Genomic DNA, 18,536 nt, shown 5'->3' on the forward strand with positions numbered 1-18,536 from the left:
ACAGGCATCTTTGAGAATGTGTTTCACAGAAACACCTCCACTCCGTCTGAGAGAATCCATAGCATTTAAAGCGCCTGCCTGACCACATGAGAGGGCAGAGACAATACACCTCAGTGGTCACTTTAGAATCTCTGGGCTCTGTCCTCGGTTCCTGTGGGAAGCGGCTTTGCCCCACCAGCCTACCTCTGGCAGTGCCCAGTGGGATGTGGCCATCAAAACAGGCCCCTGAAGGCCTGCGATGACTCATCAGCAGAAAGAAGAAAATGTGGCAGAAAACTTCAGGGGTCGGGGTGGGCGGGGGTTGGGGGTGGTGGTTTGGGAAGTTAAAATACGACTCAGGAAATCCTGAGGCTCCAGATGAGGCTCAAGGGAGGAAATATAATGGGGGTCAAGGCAGAAGGTTACACTGTGGCAGTAATCGAGCTTAAATGAACGTTATGTTAAATTTCCTTGACAGCTTTAATTTGCTGGTTTAAATCTAGCAAGTGTCTGGGGAAGCAAGGCACCCTACTCTCCCCACCTGCTGGAGCCATTTTATTTTCTTTGCAAAAGACAAGATGCCTAGGAGCACCAAGAAGGCAAATTTGGGAATAAAATGTATACATTTTTCATAATCTCCCCAGGTAACTGTGACATGAAGCCTGGAGGGAGGAACTCCCCTACACTCCTATAAACCAGCACTGTAGTACAGGTCACACCTTAAGTAGGGTTAGCTTAAAGCAGAATTTGAGGTTTGGTAAGCTAGATGAAGGGCCTGGAATGGTGAGAGGGGGTGATGTCTAAGCAGACATCAGTTTTGCAACAGACTGGCTCTGGCTGTACAAAGTTATTTTATGTGTATGTACACTTTCTGGATTTTCATAAAGAAACAAAAAGGAAATCCATCTTCTGTATGCTCTTGTTAAAAGACAGCTGTTAGCACACTCATGTTTAGAGAAAGAAAGACTTACCTTGTGGGTGGGATGTGTTTGTTTTTGACATCTGTCTTTGTATTTCTCATGCTCTGATCATGGCCCAACTGAGGTACTAAGTTTCACTGACCCCTGGAAATACTGACTCCTGCCAATCTATGTCCAGAAGGGCAAGAAGGGCTCACTAAGGGACTTCAGGGAACTGTAGCAAGGCAGCTCAGCTCTTTTTTAAAAAATAAATTTCTGTTGGAGTATAGCTGATTCATAATGGTGTCTTCATTTTGGGTGTATAGCAAAATGATTTAGTCATACACATATTCATTCTTTCTCAGATTCCTTTCTCATATAGTTTATCACAGAATACTGAGTAGAGTTCCCTGTGCAATACATGAGGTCCTTGTTGGTTATCTACCATATATATTGATAGTAGTATGTGTATGTTAATCCAAACCTCCGGATTTATCCCTCCCCTCTCCCACATTTCCTCTTTGGTTACCGTAAGTTTGTTTTTGATACCTGTAAGTCTGGTTTAGTTTTGCAAATAAGCTCATTTGTGTCATTTTAAAAGATTAGATTCCAAATATAAGTGATACCAGATAATATTTGTCTTTCTTTGTCAGACTTAATTCACTTAATATGATAATCTCTAGGTCCATCCACGTTTCTGTAAATGGCCTTACTTTGTTCTCTTTTATGGCTGAGTAATATTCCATTGTTAGACTTCCCTGGTGGCTCAGACGGTAAAGCATCAGTGAAGGGGACAACAGAGGATGAGATGGTTGGATGGCATCACCAACTCAATGGACATGGGTTTGGGTAGACTCCAGCAGTTGGTGATGGACAGGGAGGCCTGGCGTGCTGCGGTTCACGGGGTCGCAGAGGTTGACATGACTGAGCGACTGAACTGACTGACAGTGTGGGAGACCTGGGTTGGGAAGATCTCCTGGAGAAGGAAATGGCAACCCACTCTAGTAGTCTTGCCTGGAAAATCCCATGGACGGAGGAACCTGGTAGGCTACAGTCCACGGGGTCACAAAGAGTTGGACACGACTGAGCGGCTTCACTCAGTCACTCAGTATTCCACTGTACACATGCACCTCATCCTCCTTATCCATTCCTCTGCTAATGGACGTCTAGGCTGCTCCCACATCCTGGCTATTGTGACTAAAGCCACAGTGAAAACGGCTGTGGTCATTTCTAATGCCAGTTGTGTGCGCAGGTATGTGCATATGCATGCTCACCTTCCACTACCACCTAGGTGTGCCCGCTCCAGGGGAAGAGGCATGCAGAACGAATGCCATCAGGAAATCGTATGGAAACATTTGCATTCCTTAGACATTTGTTTCTGGCATGTTTCTCCTCCCTCTTCTCTCTGCCTCACCCTGCCCTCAATCTGTTTGCTTAGGCAGACGATGATTGATAAATCAACACAGTTGAACAATGCAAGAGTCAGAAAGTGAAAGTGAAGTCGCTCAGTCGTGTCCAACTGTTTGTGACCCCATGGACTGTAGCCTACCAGGCTCCTGGGTCCATGGAATTTTCCAGGCAACAGTACTGGAGTGGGTTGCCATTTCCTTCTCCAGGGGATCTTCCCAACCCAGGGATCAAACCCAGGTCTCCCGCATTGCAGGGAGATGCTATTGCAAGCCCGTAGCCCACCAGGCTCCTCTGTCCATGGGATTTCTCAGGCAAGAATACTGGAGTGTGTTGCCATTTCCTAGTCCAGGGGATCTTCCTGCTCCAGGGATTGAACCTGCATCTCCTGCATTGGCAGGTGGAATCTTTACCACTGAGCCACTTCGGAAGCCCCTAGTGAGTACTGTACTATGCAACTATTAAAAAAAAAAAAACCCACATATATATGAACTTGGGCAACTCAAACCCATAATTCAAGGAACGACTGTAGTTTTTCCTAAGCGTGTTCTCATTGACAGCAAGGAGGAAAGGCATTATTGATTTTAAAAAAAGATACTTGCATTAATTCTTCCATAAAATTTGAGTCAGTTGTGGTATAACTGCTAACAAAAATTATATTAAGAGTAAAGATCATCTTTGCAAGTAACCGGGTTTATAATTAGTTCACAAGAACAGTGCCTTTAAATACCTAATTATAATAACTTACAGCCAGGTCATTATCTAGCCAAACCATCTCTCTTATCCTTTTTTTCTCTTGAGAGTGGAGGTGGTAGCCTTTCTCTTCCACCTGCGGTTCTCCTAGGAAATATTTCAGCCCTCCTGCTGCACCGAGTGTCTATGCCAAACCAGCCGTCACCAAAGTCACATCCCTTGAAAACAAATGGGGCAATGTCATAAGCTGCATTTGCTTTGGCATAAAAATAAACTGACATAATTTGATCAGGTCTTTACAATTTAAAAGGACGTGAAAATAGTCTGTTGAATGAGGCCACATTCGGTAATATGGACTTGAGCACATCACTAATATCAGCAGAAAGCATTTAATCTACTTAACTGCTTGCCCATGAGAAGAAACAAAAGACTTTAACTCTTACTGGATAGAAGCTTATTACGTAATTAGGGCTAGTTAGCTCTTTAGTCTTTTTTTACATTTCAAGTTCTCCCATTGGAATGACCAGAGGAACTGTTATCTGCATGCTAATCCCAGTTCTTAGTCTCCTGGAGGCATGCAAGATTCTCCCATGAGCATCAAAAATGCGATGATGTCTACCTATCTGATAGTGTTTTAGAGATTTCCCAAATAACAGAGAGAAACGAACTTTCATCACAGAGTTAAAATATTTAATGACAAAATTAGAGTTTGCTGTAATAATGAATCACAGAGCAGGTGTTACTTGTCTCTGAAAGGAACAAAAATTATGTTTGACATCTTAGAGAACTTCTGAAGAATTAGTAACTGTACAACAGACAGCAGCAGTGTTACAATTCTAAAAATTGAAGGCGAAACCTATCTTTAATATTGTTTATTGAGGGCATTCTGTATAAGTATTTTTACATAAATGCACAACCTTTGTTAGCCACAAAAGTAGTATTAAGACAGATTTCACTGAAATTTTAAGCCTAACACATAATCTTTATCATTTTTTTCAGAGCTTAGAAAAAGTTAACTACTGCTCTTGTTACATTTTACAAATACATTCTTTAATATGAAACATTAACCTGAATCACTACTTCCTGTACATAGGTATCTAATAGTACTAGGGAAGAATACTACAGCTACATCCAGGAAGAAGTGAGAGCACTGGGAAGACTTTTTATGAGTTGTCAGTACAATCTAAGAAATCCTTCACAGAAATGTATTTCCAAAACTCAATAGTGAGGTGCAGAAACGAAACAAAGAAATTAAATGTCTTTTAGCAAGCCACTGAATTGGTCCCAAATGAATTGGTCCCACATAATGTGAGTCATTTTAGCAATTTCCTCTAGGTTAGATTGTATTAATACTTTGTACTGACGCACCTTCTACAAAAGGATACCAAAGAACCTCACATGTGTCTTCACAAGGCTTGCTTTTCTGCAAAGTCGGGAGGTCTAGAAGGGACTGGGGCTGCTGTTGGCCCTCTCTGCGGGTGGAGGCCTAGGCAGGACTTGGACACAGGGAGGTCAAGGGCATGACCACAGCCTGGAGGCAAATCAATGGAGGAAGCTAGTAATGGTGCAGATAGACTTTCTTCCAATCGGGATGTCTTCCAAAAGACTGAAGTTAAAAGGATAAACAGAGAGTGAGCAGAGAGGGGAAGATGTGAACTAGTGATATTTATGAAGGATGACTATCACAGGTTTACCAGAGAGGAAAAAAAAACTCACATTTCACAGTATGCTTATGACCTCGCCCTCTGCTACTTTAGAAGCAGCTTCACAAAAAATACTTGGCAACACATTTAGTTTTTGCGTTTGGCTGATTGTCAGGGGTTTGAGATTTACTCTTCTAATTATTTATATCAACTATCTATCTCTGAAGCTAGGATTCAATTTGGGAAGATGTATATGTGTGCCCATGCATGCTTTTACTAAATGGAGGTCTGCAAAGAAAACCTATTTGGTGTGATATTTTCAGCTTTTCTTAGAAATTATAAATGCTTCTAATAGTACTCACCAGCTAATAAGTTCCTTGCTTCTTTTAAGTTTTAAGACATCAAAAGAAATGTACAAAATATTATAGTAAACTTATATCGTTTACCCTATAAATTCTACAGAGTTTCCTTGAACTGGATCATCTCCCTAAGAGGATTCAGAAATTCTTCTCTGGTAAATCTCATCTCCCTTTTGACACATACTGACGAAGATCATTTCCCCCACCAATAGCCTGATTTTCTATCTCCCTGGGAAAGCTTTAGCAGGAGAATTTAAGCTATTTAAATCAGCATAAATAATCCCAAAGTCATCCTGTGCTGCCGTGTAGAAGCTACAATACACATGGCCTCAGTCGGCTCAATAGGTAGGAAGGAATCGAAAGGGTCCTGATGATCCAGGCAGCTTAAAAATCAACGCAACCCAGCGGGAGGCTGACAATGTATCTGGGATGTGCAGCTTGCTTCCTTGTTTCAGAAAGACAAAGCAGAGCTTTTATATTTAGCATTTTAACCCTCTTAAAAACTGAACTCTCAGACTGAAAATCTGGGTCCATGTTGAGTGATACAAAATCAGGAGCTGTAATGAACCAATTTCATTCATTCTGACTACAATGTAAAGGCTTCAGGACTATGCTGTTCTATGTCAGATGAGGCAAGTTGTAATTGCCATGAAATGCAATTTGTCAAGAAGCCCGCACTTTCAAATTACATTAAACAAATAGCAGTAACAACATCAAAACCTCCAAAAATCAGACATTGAGAACTGAAGGCCATTTCCTAAGGACATCATGAGGGTGTCACTAAATAGGTATGTCTTTGTGAAAAGAAAAAAGACTTTAAATATATTATCTTTTCACAGTATCGTTTACACCGAACTTTATCTGGACAAATCAATTCTTGATAAAAATCCAAGCTCTTTTCAAAACCAGCTACCATAATTTGGGACAATGACAAAGAAATGTTCATGAATTCACATTAGTTTTTAAATAGTCTTTTACTTAGGTCTTTAATCTCAAATTTTTATCATTCATACGGTAATTCTAAACAATCAGCCTGGAAACAAGTAGTGGGAGAATTTAAACTGTAGCTCAGAAAGTAGATTTCTATCTGTGATTCTTATTTGTTTTTTTGAATGCTGGTGATGGCTCATGCAGAAAATTACCACACAAAAAGCAAAAATCAAAGACTGCTGTTTCTCCTGATAAATCCAATTGTTTTCCATAGTACAGATTTATGTCTCAGGATATAGAATCTTAGGCTTCAAATTAAGAGTAGCTAAGAGCCTGAGTGAAACCAACCTGCTTGACTTTTACTTCCAACCGGGAACAATAACATCTGATATCACATTAAAATGTCTTCTTGCTTAATATCAGGAAAAAAAAAAATACGGTTTAGACCTAGCTCAATATATCATTTGGTCCAAATTTCATATTCAAACTACCCAAAAAAAAAAAAACAACCCTTAAAAAAAACACACATACGAACACACGCATACACACAGTCAGAAAAAAAATGAAGCTGATACTATGCAGCATTTCTTAGCAAGATTATCAGGGAAATGTATTAATATAAACACACCATCTTTTCTCTCATGGTAACATCTGAAAAGGAAAAACAATCTAAATGTCCATAATTTGGTGGGGGTTGGGGGCTGGAGAAGCAAGCGGAGGTCCGGAGTTTCTTGTAAAAACTGCTGAACAAACTTCAGTTTCTCTTAAGAGGTCTCTGGGAGAGGCAGTTTCTCAACATTTGTGCTTCATGGCAAGCTAAGGAGAGAAAGGGGCAAATGTGAGATGTTATCAGCAGTGGGGAGAGTGCACTGGTTGCTTCTTTCCCAAATCCACGCTGAGCGGCAGCACCAATATTTTATTTGCTGCGGCAGATCACCACTCCTGTTCGCAGTGGCACCAAGGAAACGTGCAACACTCCCGACACAGTCCACCGAGCACTGCAGCTTCACTCCTTTACAGCACGCTTGTTGGTGCAGGTGTCCAGGGAGGGTGGTGCTCTGTGGCATTCCTTCCTGCCACTGAAGGAGCAAACGGAAGAGGCAAAGTATAGGCAGAATGAGTGACCCACCCTAGCAAAGCAACAAAGGCGTCTGGGCTTCCAGGTTACTAGTTATCCGGGAAGACCACTCTTCAGTTTCAAGTATTTACTGACAAATCACCAACTGTAGAGAAGCAATCTGCAACAATCCACGTAAGATCCTGGCCGTTCAACCAGGTTCGAGGCACTTGACAATTAAGACTGCGTAACCAACCAGGACTGAACAATAGATCAAATTCAAACCTTGACTTGCTGCCCCCTCTGGTATTTGAAAAATGTGGTTCATTGAAATGTTAGATCTTTAAAAATGGAAACACCAAATACCACTGTATCGTTAAATAGTTTCCCAAGCCCAGCTGGAGCCCATGATGATGTATTTAAGGAAACGTATGCAGGTACAAAACAGAAAATTAAATCTGACATTGCCTTCCTTAGCCAGATCCTTTCCAAGGAGCCGGTACACTGACGTGAAGCAGGGGGCAGGGTAGAAGCTGAATTGTGATTCCTTGGGGGTCTATAGAGTTTGATATTAGGGATTAATCCCTGGGGTTGGAGCTGGACTGGAGGTAGTTACATTGTTAAATTAATCTCTACCTGGGGGCTTTCCTGGTGGCTCAGATGGTAAAGTATCTGCCTGCAATGTGGGAGACCCACATTCGATCCCTGGATCGGAACGATCCCCTGGAGAAGGGAATGGCAACCCACTGCAGTATTCTTGCCTGGAGTATCCCATGGACAGAGGAGCCTGGCGAGCTACAGTCCATGGGATCTCAAAGAGTCGGACACCACTGCTGTGCTAAGTGCTGTGGGTTTTTGCCAAGAAGATGGCAGTGGCTCCTAACTCCTGACCTCCACGAGCTGATAGTCCAGGAAATACAGTGGGTAGCAATGGCAGATCCAGGACTCTTCCTCTGATCCGTCCCACTCTCCAGCCACCTTCAGAGCCCCTCCACTGTAAGGCCTCCACTTCTTGCTCTGTCTCTAGTTTTAATACATTATTTAGCAATGCGAATCATTCAAATCAACACAGAGCTGTTAAGTGTTGTGCATAATGAATACTAACCATAAATATTTGATCAGAGCTGCTGTCTTGTTGTTCACTGAGCTATTAACCTTCAGCTACTGGGCTTGTGCCAATTTACGCAGTCATTCATCCTCAGCAGTGAGCATGCTGCTACTCAACCAGCCCCCACCTCTCTCATGCAGCTGGGGTTGGCACTAAGGGGAGCCCCAGCCAGGTGGGGCGTGCCAGCTCAGTTTCACAGAAATACAGCTGGTTTGCACGTTCTGCTATTTGAGATATTTCTGCATAAAGTGGCATCACTTCCATTCTACCTCATTTTGGTTTTTTTCTTTAATTTCCTGGGAGTTAGAAACTTTAGAATATGGAAGGCAGGTGCTTTCCATAAGCACAGATGTGTTTATGACCTTTAGCTCTAAAGTCACAAGCGCTCTGTCCCTCAGTTTCCCTCGTGTCTATGAAAGTGAAAAGTGAAGTTGCTCAGTCGTGTTCAACTCTTTGCGACCCCATGAACTATACAGTCCACGGAATTCTCCAGGCCAGAATACTGGAGTAGGTAGCCTTTCCTTTCTCCAGGGGATCTTTCCAACCCGGGGATCGAACCCAGGTCTCCCGCATTTCAGGAGAATCCTTTACCAGCTGAGCCACAAGGGAAGCCTGTGTCTATAAATATCTCCAACTCAAATGCTTATGAATTAATGTAGAGGGTAAGTTAAAAATTTCCTTTTGCTATATTCTGTTTTCTTATCTCATGGAAAGCTTTCTCTTTCCAAGCTGTGTAAATGACTCCATCTAAATAATAATGATAACAGTAATAATAATAGAAAATATTCTTACTCATAAAGAAAGTCAAAGTGTTAGTCCCTCAATCATGTCCGACTCTTTGCAATCCCATGAACTGTAGCCTGCCGGGCTCCTCTGTCCATGGGATTCTCTAGGCAAGAATACTGGAATGGGTAGCCATTTCCTTCTCCTGGGGATTGAACCCGGATGTCCTGTATTGCAGGCAGATTCTTTACCATCTGAGCCAGCAGGGAAGCCCATACAGGGGGACTCTTTAAGAGGCCTGGACTCCTGAGGTCCCTCCTGGCTCAGATGCACAGGGAGCAGATGACTGGAGTAGGGACAGAGGCAGTCATTCCCTGCCAGGGAGGGAAATGCCACTTGCCACTCGCTCCCCCACAAATGTGGGCTTGTGCAGAACAGGGCAGATCACTGTTCTTTCCTGCAGGAAATGTCATCTGAGGATGCCTAGGTGTGGGTAATGCTCTCGCCTGCTGACTCACCAGCCGAGGCAGGCATCAAAGCACGGCACACACTGCACCGCTGTGCTTTTTGAAGTCGCGGAGAGTGACCAGGCCTGCTTTGTGGCTGAAATGGACTTTCCTAAGGTCCGAGGCTGTGCCAAGCTCATAGCTCAGGAAGGAACCACGCTTCCCCAAGCCAGGCTGAACAGAGCTGGGGGAAGAGAGGGGTGCAGACGCATTTCCATCGTCTCTACAAGAGACAAACACCCACGTATCTTGATGGCAGGGTCCTGCAAAAGTGATCCACTCTCTAATGTACCTGGGTAAGCTGAAAAAGCCAGAAATGCTCTTCTGTTGCAATCCACCCGGAAAGCGTGGCCTCCTCTCCAGCCGAGGTGGCATGTCCTTGTTCAACCAGGGAGCCCAGAGCAATGCTCACCCAGAACTGCCCTTCTTGTCAGGGCTCTGACATGAGCACTGTGTCCTGACTGCTAAACACAGCCCATACTTTCTGAGTCAACACAGCCACGTTTGGGGTGTGGAAGGCCTGGGTTCCACTCCTGAACTCTCCTCACCAGCAGGCCTGGCAGAGGCTCGGCCAGCAAAATGACATCTTCATGGTCAGCCTATGCCATGGGACAAATCAGGAGTCCTAGTCCCTGGGAAAATAGCCACACCTTATCTAAAGAGGTCAACCTCCTCGTTAGGAATACTGCCAATGCCGGTGATTCATCAGCGCACATCCCCAGTTTTAGAAAACTGCAAGTCTGGTTATCATAGTGTCTCTCACACTCCCTCAAGCACACTAACAGACACTAGCGGTGCCCCCACCCTTACGCCACTCACAGAAGGGGAAACCAAAGTAAGTGGAGACTGCTCCCCTCCTGCGTCTTCTCCATGGAAGTAGGTAACTAGCTGGCGCCAATCCTCCCAGTGGTCAAAACCAGAGACCCCTGTGCCTTTGGTGGCCTAATCAGTTTCTGTTCTGACAGGTCCCCTTCTTAAGGGCTGCTCTGGGTTTAGAAAGTGTTGGCATTGCATTCAGCAGGAGGCCCTCCCACCCCACACTGGAGGGCACAGATCTTCACCACCAGTCCCTCCCCATCCCTGTGCTGGGGTCCTCAGTCACATTTCTCCAACCCCCCCTGCCAGTGTTCATCATGCGACAATGGATTAGAGCAGGCTCAGCAGAAACCATTTCTTATGGAAACAATTACAATTAATATCAGTTAAGATTTACATGCACCAGGTACTGTGCTAACCGATTTATAGGTTTGAATGCATTCAATTCTCTCAACACTTCAGGAGAAAGGCACTATTTTTAGGTAGAAGTCCTTACTGATGAGGAAACACGGGTTTAGAGAAATTAAGCCCTTGCCCAAGGTCACTGAGGTGGTAAATCAAACAGCAGATGTTAACTACATACCATACTGCCTTCCCAACCACCTAGCACACTTGGCCACAGTATCATCAGGGAAACCCGGTGAGCAGGGCCAAGAATTCTGGCCATCTGCTTAGCTAATCCAACGCCAGGTCTGCACGACCTTCTCTGAGGTGGGTACTGACATGCAGAGTATTGTCTACTCTGCATCAGGAAGAGTGATTTCACAGACTTCCTTGGTAACCTGGTTCATTGTCTAATCAGTAACCTTAACTCTTGTTTTAGCAGAATGGTATCAGTGCACTACTGAGTGTTCTTTTCTGTAGGACAAGACACAAGAGAGAAGTGCTACAATATCACCCCCTTCCCACAGTTGAAGACAATTAAAAAATACTTCCCTTTAGCCTTGAAATCAACACTGTTTACGTGTTTCCCCAGACTTTCACTGCCCTTCCCTCCCTTAAATCACTACAGTTGCTGTTGCTATAAATGCAGTTGGGGGGGGGGGGGGAAATTCTAGCTTCTCCACTCCATCATTATTTCTCTATTATGAAGGCTGCAGAAGGGGTGAAGGGAACCATAATTCTGAGCTCGTTCCCTCTGTGACAGTCGTGGCAAACCAGGCTCTGGCCCCCAGCAGGGGTGCAGTACAGTAAGACGCTGTCGTGAAACCACAAGACAGGTCTGTTGAAAAGGGGTACAAGGGAAGGCAAGATGCAGCCACACGGATCTGGATCCACGGTGGAGCCTGGGCTTAAGCTTTGGGAAGAGGCCACCCCAGCTCAGCTGGGAAGATGGTTCCTGTTACTTTCAGGTTGTCCATTTCTGTTTTCTCAGCAAAAGTGGGCTTTTCCTTTGAAGCAAATGCATTTTTTTCTTCCCCTAAAGGTCACCTGAAAAGCCTATCTTGAAAGGCCAGATCATGTCTCTGACACGCTAACCATTATCAGCAGACGTTTCTGGAAACCCAAATTCAAATCACCAGCCAGAAAAGAACTGCCCTTTGATCCAAAGCACAAGAACAGTAATAAATCCTCTTTATCACCTGACCAACAGGGCCTCTCTTTCCCGTCGTTTGTGACTGCCTTAGATAGCTGGCTGCCAATAACAACTTCCCTTTCTGAAAGGCGCATCATTTTCAGTGCGTGTGTGAATGTGTATACCTGAGGTATGTGTGAAAGGCCATTCTCTGCACCCAGAGGCAGGTGGAAATTTTGCAGGCAGCTCTGTATCAGTCAGCCTTAGAGGTCCAAGGCCTCTCTGCAGGGGACACCAGCCCTGAGGTGCCCTGGGACTAGAGTTTGCTTTTTATATGGTAGAGAGATAAGAACACAGGATGCTAGGCTTCTGACCAGAAAGGAACAGCATGGAAAAGTAAGCACAAGAGCCCACAGTCCTCTTTCAAGCCCTGGCCAACAGAGGAGGGATATTCTGAGACCCCCACCTACATCCTGTTCCCTGAAACTAGAGCCTTAAACTTCTGGGTAGGACCTAAAGATGGTCCACAGTTCCCAAAGATATGGGGTCAGAGTCAGGGATGAAGCCAGGAGAAAGGAGATAACCAAATACGTCAAAGAACTCTTCCACCGCACACACAACTTATGAAGTAGCAGAAGGGAATTATACACAGGGACACAAAAAGAAAAAAGGCTCAGTTTTGTACCTCATCATGGCAACCACTGGAGAAGGAAATGGCAACCCACTCCAGTATTCTCGCCTCGAGAATCCCAGGGACATAGGAGCCTGGTGGGCTGCTGTCTATGGGGTCGCACAGAGTTGGACACGACTGAAGTGACTTAGCAGCAGTAGCAGCAGCATGGCAAACATATTGATAGAAAGTTTTGGGCCCCGAAGCTCCCTGACCGCCCAGAGCTGAGTGCTCCGCTGTGCGGAGAGACCCACCTTGTGTGCAGTTTCCGCAAACTGCTGGGCGCTGTTCCTCAAGTCCTCTGTCTTCTCTTCTGCACGGCCTAACCGCTCCCCGCGCTCGTTCAAGGCCTGGCTCGCTTTCTGTACTGCGCTGGTCACGCTGTCAGCTGCTGAATGGAGGATGCTGTTTCCTGAAAGAGGACAGCAAAAGCATCAGAAACTAACTTGGCTGACCTGCAATGACAGTATCCCCTCCGCGGGTGCTGCTAAGTGACTTCAGTTGTGTCCAACTCTTTGCAACCCCATGTGTAGCCCGTCAGGCTCCTCGGTCCATGGGACTCTCCAGGCAAGAACGCTGGAGTGGGTGGCCACGCCCTCCTCCAGGGGATCTTCCCGACCCAGGCATCGAACCCGAGTCTCTTCCGTCTCCTGCATTGGCAGGCGGGTTCTTTACCACTAGTGCCACCTGGGAAGCAAGCAAGGTGGGTCAGACTCTGGAAAGGCTTGGGGGGTCTATGAAACGAGTCGGCTTTCCTTCTGACTCGGACTGACCGATGCGCTTGGAGGAAGAATACCCACTGCCTGCAGGACCTGGGCAAGTGCTGAAGGCTTCTCTGCACGCTGATGCTGATAGCACTCATTTCCATTCTATTCTGTCTGGTGGGGCTCAGAAGGATGGGGTCCCTCTGGATTTAGGAACTGATGGAAATTCTAACAAGTTCAGAGAATGAGGCAAGTTCAGTGAGACATATCTAGATCGTATGAGCATTTCCTCTTGAGCTGGGTTTAAGTGAATCACCACAGGAAAACTGGGGATCCTGAATGTCCCTAGATACGATGCTCTGTGTTCCTTTCAACTTTCCCTTCTGTTCTACCGCTTCCTCCCTAAATGTACGGCCCCATGCAAGAAGCTGTGGATCAGAGTTCACAGGAGGTATGTCAGTTCCTAACCTTGAATCCCAAGCCATGGCCTGGTTGGTTGGTCGGTCCTCTTTGCCTCTAATCTCAAGTATATGAAATACGGGGCCCTCAGCCCTGCGCAGAGCCTGCAGGTAGAAAACTGAGGGCAACCTGCCCTAGAAGGGACTCAGCACTCCCAGACTCATGAGCGATGACACCGAGAAAGTTGAAAACATCATCACATTTCAGATGGTTATGCATCCCTGACATCCCACGTACCAGGACTAGAAAAGAGAATTCAGCAGTGAAGAACCAGCAGATGCGTAACCCTCTGAGACCGAGCAACTTGCAAAATTACAACCAAAGGAGATTTATAGCTGTATTTTGTTAACACCGAGTAGAAGATATTTAAATGGCATTTTATGTAATAGCTTTATGTCTTTGAATAAGTTTATTACATCATTTAACTTTGTATCTGGAATGGATACATTGAGCCACAGACAGCTTTTAATAGAAATGCAATTTCCATGGGTCTCAACTGCAAAGGCTTCCTAATTTCTCCTCTGTGGGAACGGCCTGTGGTTTGTGGAAAAGGATCTCAGGCAAAGAAAGTGCCTGACCCACAGGAAGCACTTTGTAAATTGTTTTCCATTTTTCTTCTTTAGGGGTGGATTTCAAGGGCTTCCACCATGCACTAAGGGGAGGAGAATGGAGTTAACTTACTGCTACTCAGATGCATCACCCACCACAGGAGCCAAGATACGTCAGCACAGATTAGTAGGGAACAGAAGAGATGTGGCTCTGGAGAAACTGGTTAAATACTGGGTTGGAATGGAAGGCTGAGGTCTTCAGAACATATTTAAGAGGAGAAATCTGGTTCCCCTTTGCTTTCATATCATGGTTATGATTATAGCCCTGGGCTTCCCTGGTGGCTCAGATGGTAATGCCTGCAACTGCGTGAGACCTGGGTTCGATTCCTGGGTCAGAAGATCCCCTGGAGAAGGCAATGGCAACCCACTCCATTATTCTTGTCTGGAGAACTCCACGGACAGAGAAGCCTGGCGGGCTATAGTCCATGGGGTCAGAGAGAGTCAGACAGAACTGAGTGACTAACACTTTCACCACTGCTTAATAGCTGAACAGTATTTTGCAATCAGAACACATCTTTACGAACATTATCTCATTTGATTGTCACAAAAATCTTACTGAGAAGGCTGAGGCTAGGTGAGGTTCGGTGACTTCCATGAGATCAAATCACCAGGGAAGTGACATAACGAGCCCTAGAACCTGGTTTCCCAATAACTTTTCCTTATCCTATACCTTCCTCTTTGCAGGTATGGCATCAGTCACAGAAAACCATCACTGTGACCGAGTTGTGAACAGACCAGCATAGATAGGTTGTGACAAGTTATTTCCCAAGGTAACACCTGACTGTTTCTGCCATAAAGATATTCTTTTTGGTAAATGAAGAGTTATCACCTGAGCTGCATTGCAAGCCAAGTGCTCCCTAGCAAGAACAGGCCAAAGAGATGGAATGAGAAGATGGAAAAAGAACTGAAGGTGCAGAGGGGTGGGGAAGGGGGCACAAGAAAGTCTTCTTCCCTTCCTTCTTCCTTCTGCATGCCCACAGCTCAGCAACCAGAAGCTAGAGAAAAGATGGGGTAGGGCATAGCCAGGAACAGCTACATTAAACCAAAGGGACTTTTAGAATTAGCTACCAAAAATTTGGTAGGGGGCTTCCCTGGTGGCTCAGATGGTAAAGAATCTGCTTGTAATTCAGGAGAACCAGGTTCAGTCCCTGGCTTGAGTAAATCCCCTGGAGAAGGGAATGGCAACCCATTCCAGTATTTTGGCCTGGAGAATTCCATGGACATAGATAGGAGCCTGACAGGCTACAGTCCATGGGGTCGCAAAGAGTTGGACACAATTGAGCGAATTACACTAGGCACCAAAAATTTAAGAGGGCATATAACCATACTGGATAGTTTTTTTCCCATCAAACTGACCCTCATGATGCCCTCAGTTAGACTCTCCGTGAATGAATCTGCTCTGCAGAAGCCACAGTGCATTCCTGTCGCAACTTCCTTAACTTTGTACAAGATATCAGGTCAGTACTGCACCCAGTTTTATATGATACTGTTTAACCAGCAGGTGTTATAACTAAAAGAGAACCAAATGCTGTCTTCATTATTCAGTGATGACACTGCTGACCACTATCAATACATAAATCCACCTTCAGTTATTTTCAGCCACGAGGATGGACTGAAAAGTCTCATCACCCCTGCTGAAATGTCCTCTCCTGGCTTCAATTCTACCCATATTGCAGGCTTGGTGAAGCCCCATTGCCTTTCTCTAGCTTCAAGTCAATTCCACTCTCAACTTCCTGGGAACTGTCTCTAACCTCCTTAGGTGACTGGTCAAGTACAGTCATGGGCAGTTCTTCCACCTCATTTCTTCACCTGTAGATGCAGTGACTTCCGGGCTGGATTATCAATCCCCCTAGGGCGCCCTTTGACCCTGCTGATCATACCCTACATCTTGAACCTTCCTCCTCCTGCTGTCTTCCTCTCTTCTCTCTGAGGACTTGTGAATGCTATCACCCCAGGGTTCTGTCCCTGGCCCTCTACTCTTGCTCTTTCTGCAGACTCTCCCTGGGAGAGTCAGCTCACAGCTGACTCAGCTCACAGCTTCAATGACCAAATTTCTGTTTTTTTTTTTTCCCTAGGTTATGCTGCTGAGACTCCAGATCCATGTTTTCTTACCAGGCAACTCCAGATGAGTCACCCAAAGCAGTCTTGAATTTAGTATGTCTACACCTGACCCCATTATCACACCTGTTTTCCCTTTGGGGTCCCCTGCTCAGTCAGTTACCCCACTGACTCCTCAAATCAGAAATCTGGGAGTTGAGTCCGGATTTCTCCCTTGCTTTTACCACACACAGCTAAAGGTCATTTGCTGTCCAGCTTGCTACTCTCTGCCCTCTTTGCTATCTTCCTTATCTCTGTATACTGATCCAGTCCCTCTTGCCTTCGGAATTACAGCAACAGCCTTCTCTCCTTAGGTAACCCCACACCTTTTTGGATCCATCTTCCATACATTTTTACTGAAAACTTTTAAAAAGGCAAATTTGTTACCATCTTCTCACTGATTTCAAGATATAAATGAGACCTCTCCCCTGCCAATCTCTTTCAGCTCATCTCTTAGAATCTCAAATTTTTTCCCCTATCTAGCAATCCCCAATCCCATGCTTTGCCAAGTTGCCTAAATTTTCATAGTATGATGCGTCTTTTACCTGTACGCTTTCGTGCTTACTGCTACTGCTGCTTCTCATCTTAGCCTTCCCACTTACTTCTATGTGCTTCAATATACTTCAGAGCTCTTTCATAGGAAAGCGTGTCATGTTTAGCCCATCCTAAATCATTGTTGCCCCCAGAATACACATTATAAGACTGTGTCTATTTCAAATGGTGCATTTCTTATAATGCATGTAATTGTTGGGTATCTACTGTGATCTCCTTGAAGCAGGGGCCTTTCTCACTTCTGTATTTACAGAATATAAAGTGTAAAGTGTAAATGAAGTCACTCAGTCGTGTCTGACTCTTTGCGACCCCATGGCCTGTAGCCTACCAGGCTCCTCTGTCCATGGGATTTTCCAGGCAATAGTACTGGAGTGGATTGCCATTTCCTTCTCCAGAGGATCTTCCCAACCCAGGGATCGAACCCGGGTCTCCCGCATTGTAGACAGATGCTTTACTGTCTGAGCCACCAGGGAAGTCCTTTCACAGAATACAGGAGACACTAAGAAATGTTGGCTGACTTAGAGCAGGGAAAATATATCACCCTTCTAATGATTTCTCCACGGCTTAGCAGAAGCTTGGACACATAATTGATGCTGTTACATGATCTAACTAGATCCTAAAATCCTAAACTTGCCAAATGACTAAGGATTTAGTCTGTGTCTAATGCAGCTAGAGATGCTGTCAAGAGTTCAGTGAATTAAGTCAACAACAAAATGCAAAAAGGGGAATGCTTCTGCTATAGTAAAGAGAGAGTTTATATTAAAAAATATGTTGCTGCTGCTGCTGCTGCTAAGTCCCTTCAGTCATGTCCAACTCTGTGCGACCCCATAGACGGCAGCCCACCAGGCTCCCCCGTCCCTGGGATTCTCCAGGCAAGAACACTGGAGTGGGTTGCCAGCTTTAAAATAAACAACTATAAGGTATAAAAATAGCAACAGCTTTTAAATCCAATGCAAAAGTAACAGTTGACTGAATACTTACTATGCTCTACGCACTTACTAAAATCTGTTCCTCACAACAACCTTACATGATGGCACATTATTGATCCTATTTTTATAGATGGGAGCACCAGTGGACACAGAGAGGGTGAGCAATGCGCCAAGGATCACACAGTAAGTGAGGAGCAGAGCTAGGTTTTGCACCCAGGAAGCCCAGCTCCAGAGCCAGTTCTCTGACTTACTGTTATACTGGCCTCTCCATGGGAATGTTCCTGTATCTGAGGTTAGTAATACAGTCTGCATTAACTGTATGGAATGGAGACTTCAGTGGAGCAGTTCCTAAAGCATTTCTTAAATCCACAATACAAAAGAAAACATCTTATTATTATAAGCTAAAAAAAAAAACTACAGAAAATTTAGAATACATATTACTATAAAAAGGCAATAAAACTGTGTAATATTCAGTGCTTTAGCGATAACCACATTTACATTTATAGTACATTTTGTTCTGGTAATTTTTCTGTATAGATCTTTCTAAGCCAGGGTTGAGACCGTACTGTATGTTTAGTACTATATCCTATTGTGCATACTTTCCCATGTCATAAAAAATTCTTTGAAAATACTATTTGTAATGGCTACCTAACACTGTTGTTTCCCTTTCAACAGTGTTAGGAAACAACTGTTTCCTAACAATTGTTTCCCTTTTTGATAGTGAGTACATGTCTTAAAGTGTTTTTGCTCTTTCTTTCCTTCCCTCCTTACGTATTTATTCATGGTTCACATGCACACTATTATATTTCAACTTCAGTATACAGGGCAGTGTGCTCATCATCAAAAGTTTACTTCCCATCTGTCACCATACAGATGACCCC

General features: G+C 44.6%; 1 protein-coding gene across 3 annotated transcripts in view; it reads right to left on the minus strand.

The window, feature by feature from the left end:
• Nucleotides 1-6,606: 6,606 nt before the first annotated feature.
• Nucleotides 6,607-18,536, minus strand: part of STXBP6 (syntaxin binding protein 6) — a 190,172-nt gene continuing 178,242 nt past the window's right edge. For 2 of the 3 annotated variants that reach the window (XM_068991464.1, XM_068991462.1), the window contains 2 exons: nt 12,561-12,718; nt 6,607-6,726 (listed from right to left, as the gene is read on the minus strand). In XM_068991464.1, coding sequence (XP_068847565.1) covers nt 6,703-6,726; nt 12,561-12,718 — 182 coding nt within the window. In that variant the 3' untranslated portion in view covers nt 6,607-6,702. The remainder of the gene's footprint in view (nt 6,727-12,560; nt 12,719-18,536) is intronic. The other variant, XM_068991463.1, reaches the window with a different exon arrangement.

The sequence above is a fragment of the Capricornis sumatraensis genome, chromosome 19 (assembly GCF_032405125.1).
Source record: "Capricornis sumatraensis isolate serow.1 chromosome 19, serow.2, whole genome shotgun sequence".
NCBI classification, from domain to species: domain Eukaryota; kingdom Metazoa; phylum Chordata; class Mammalia; order Artiodactyla; family Bovidae; genus Capricornis; species Capricornis sumatraensis.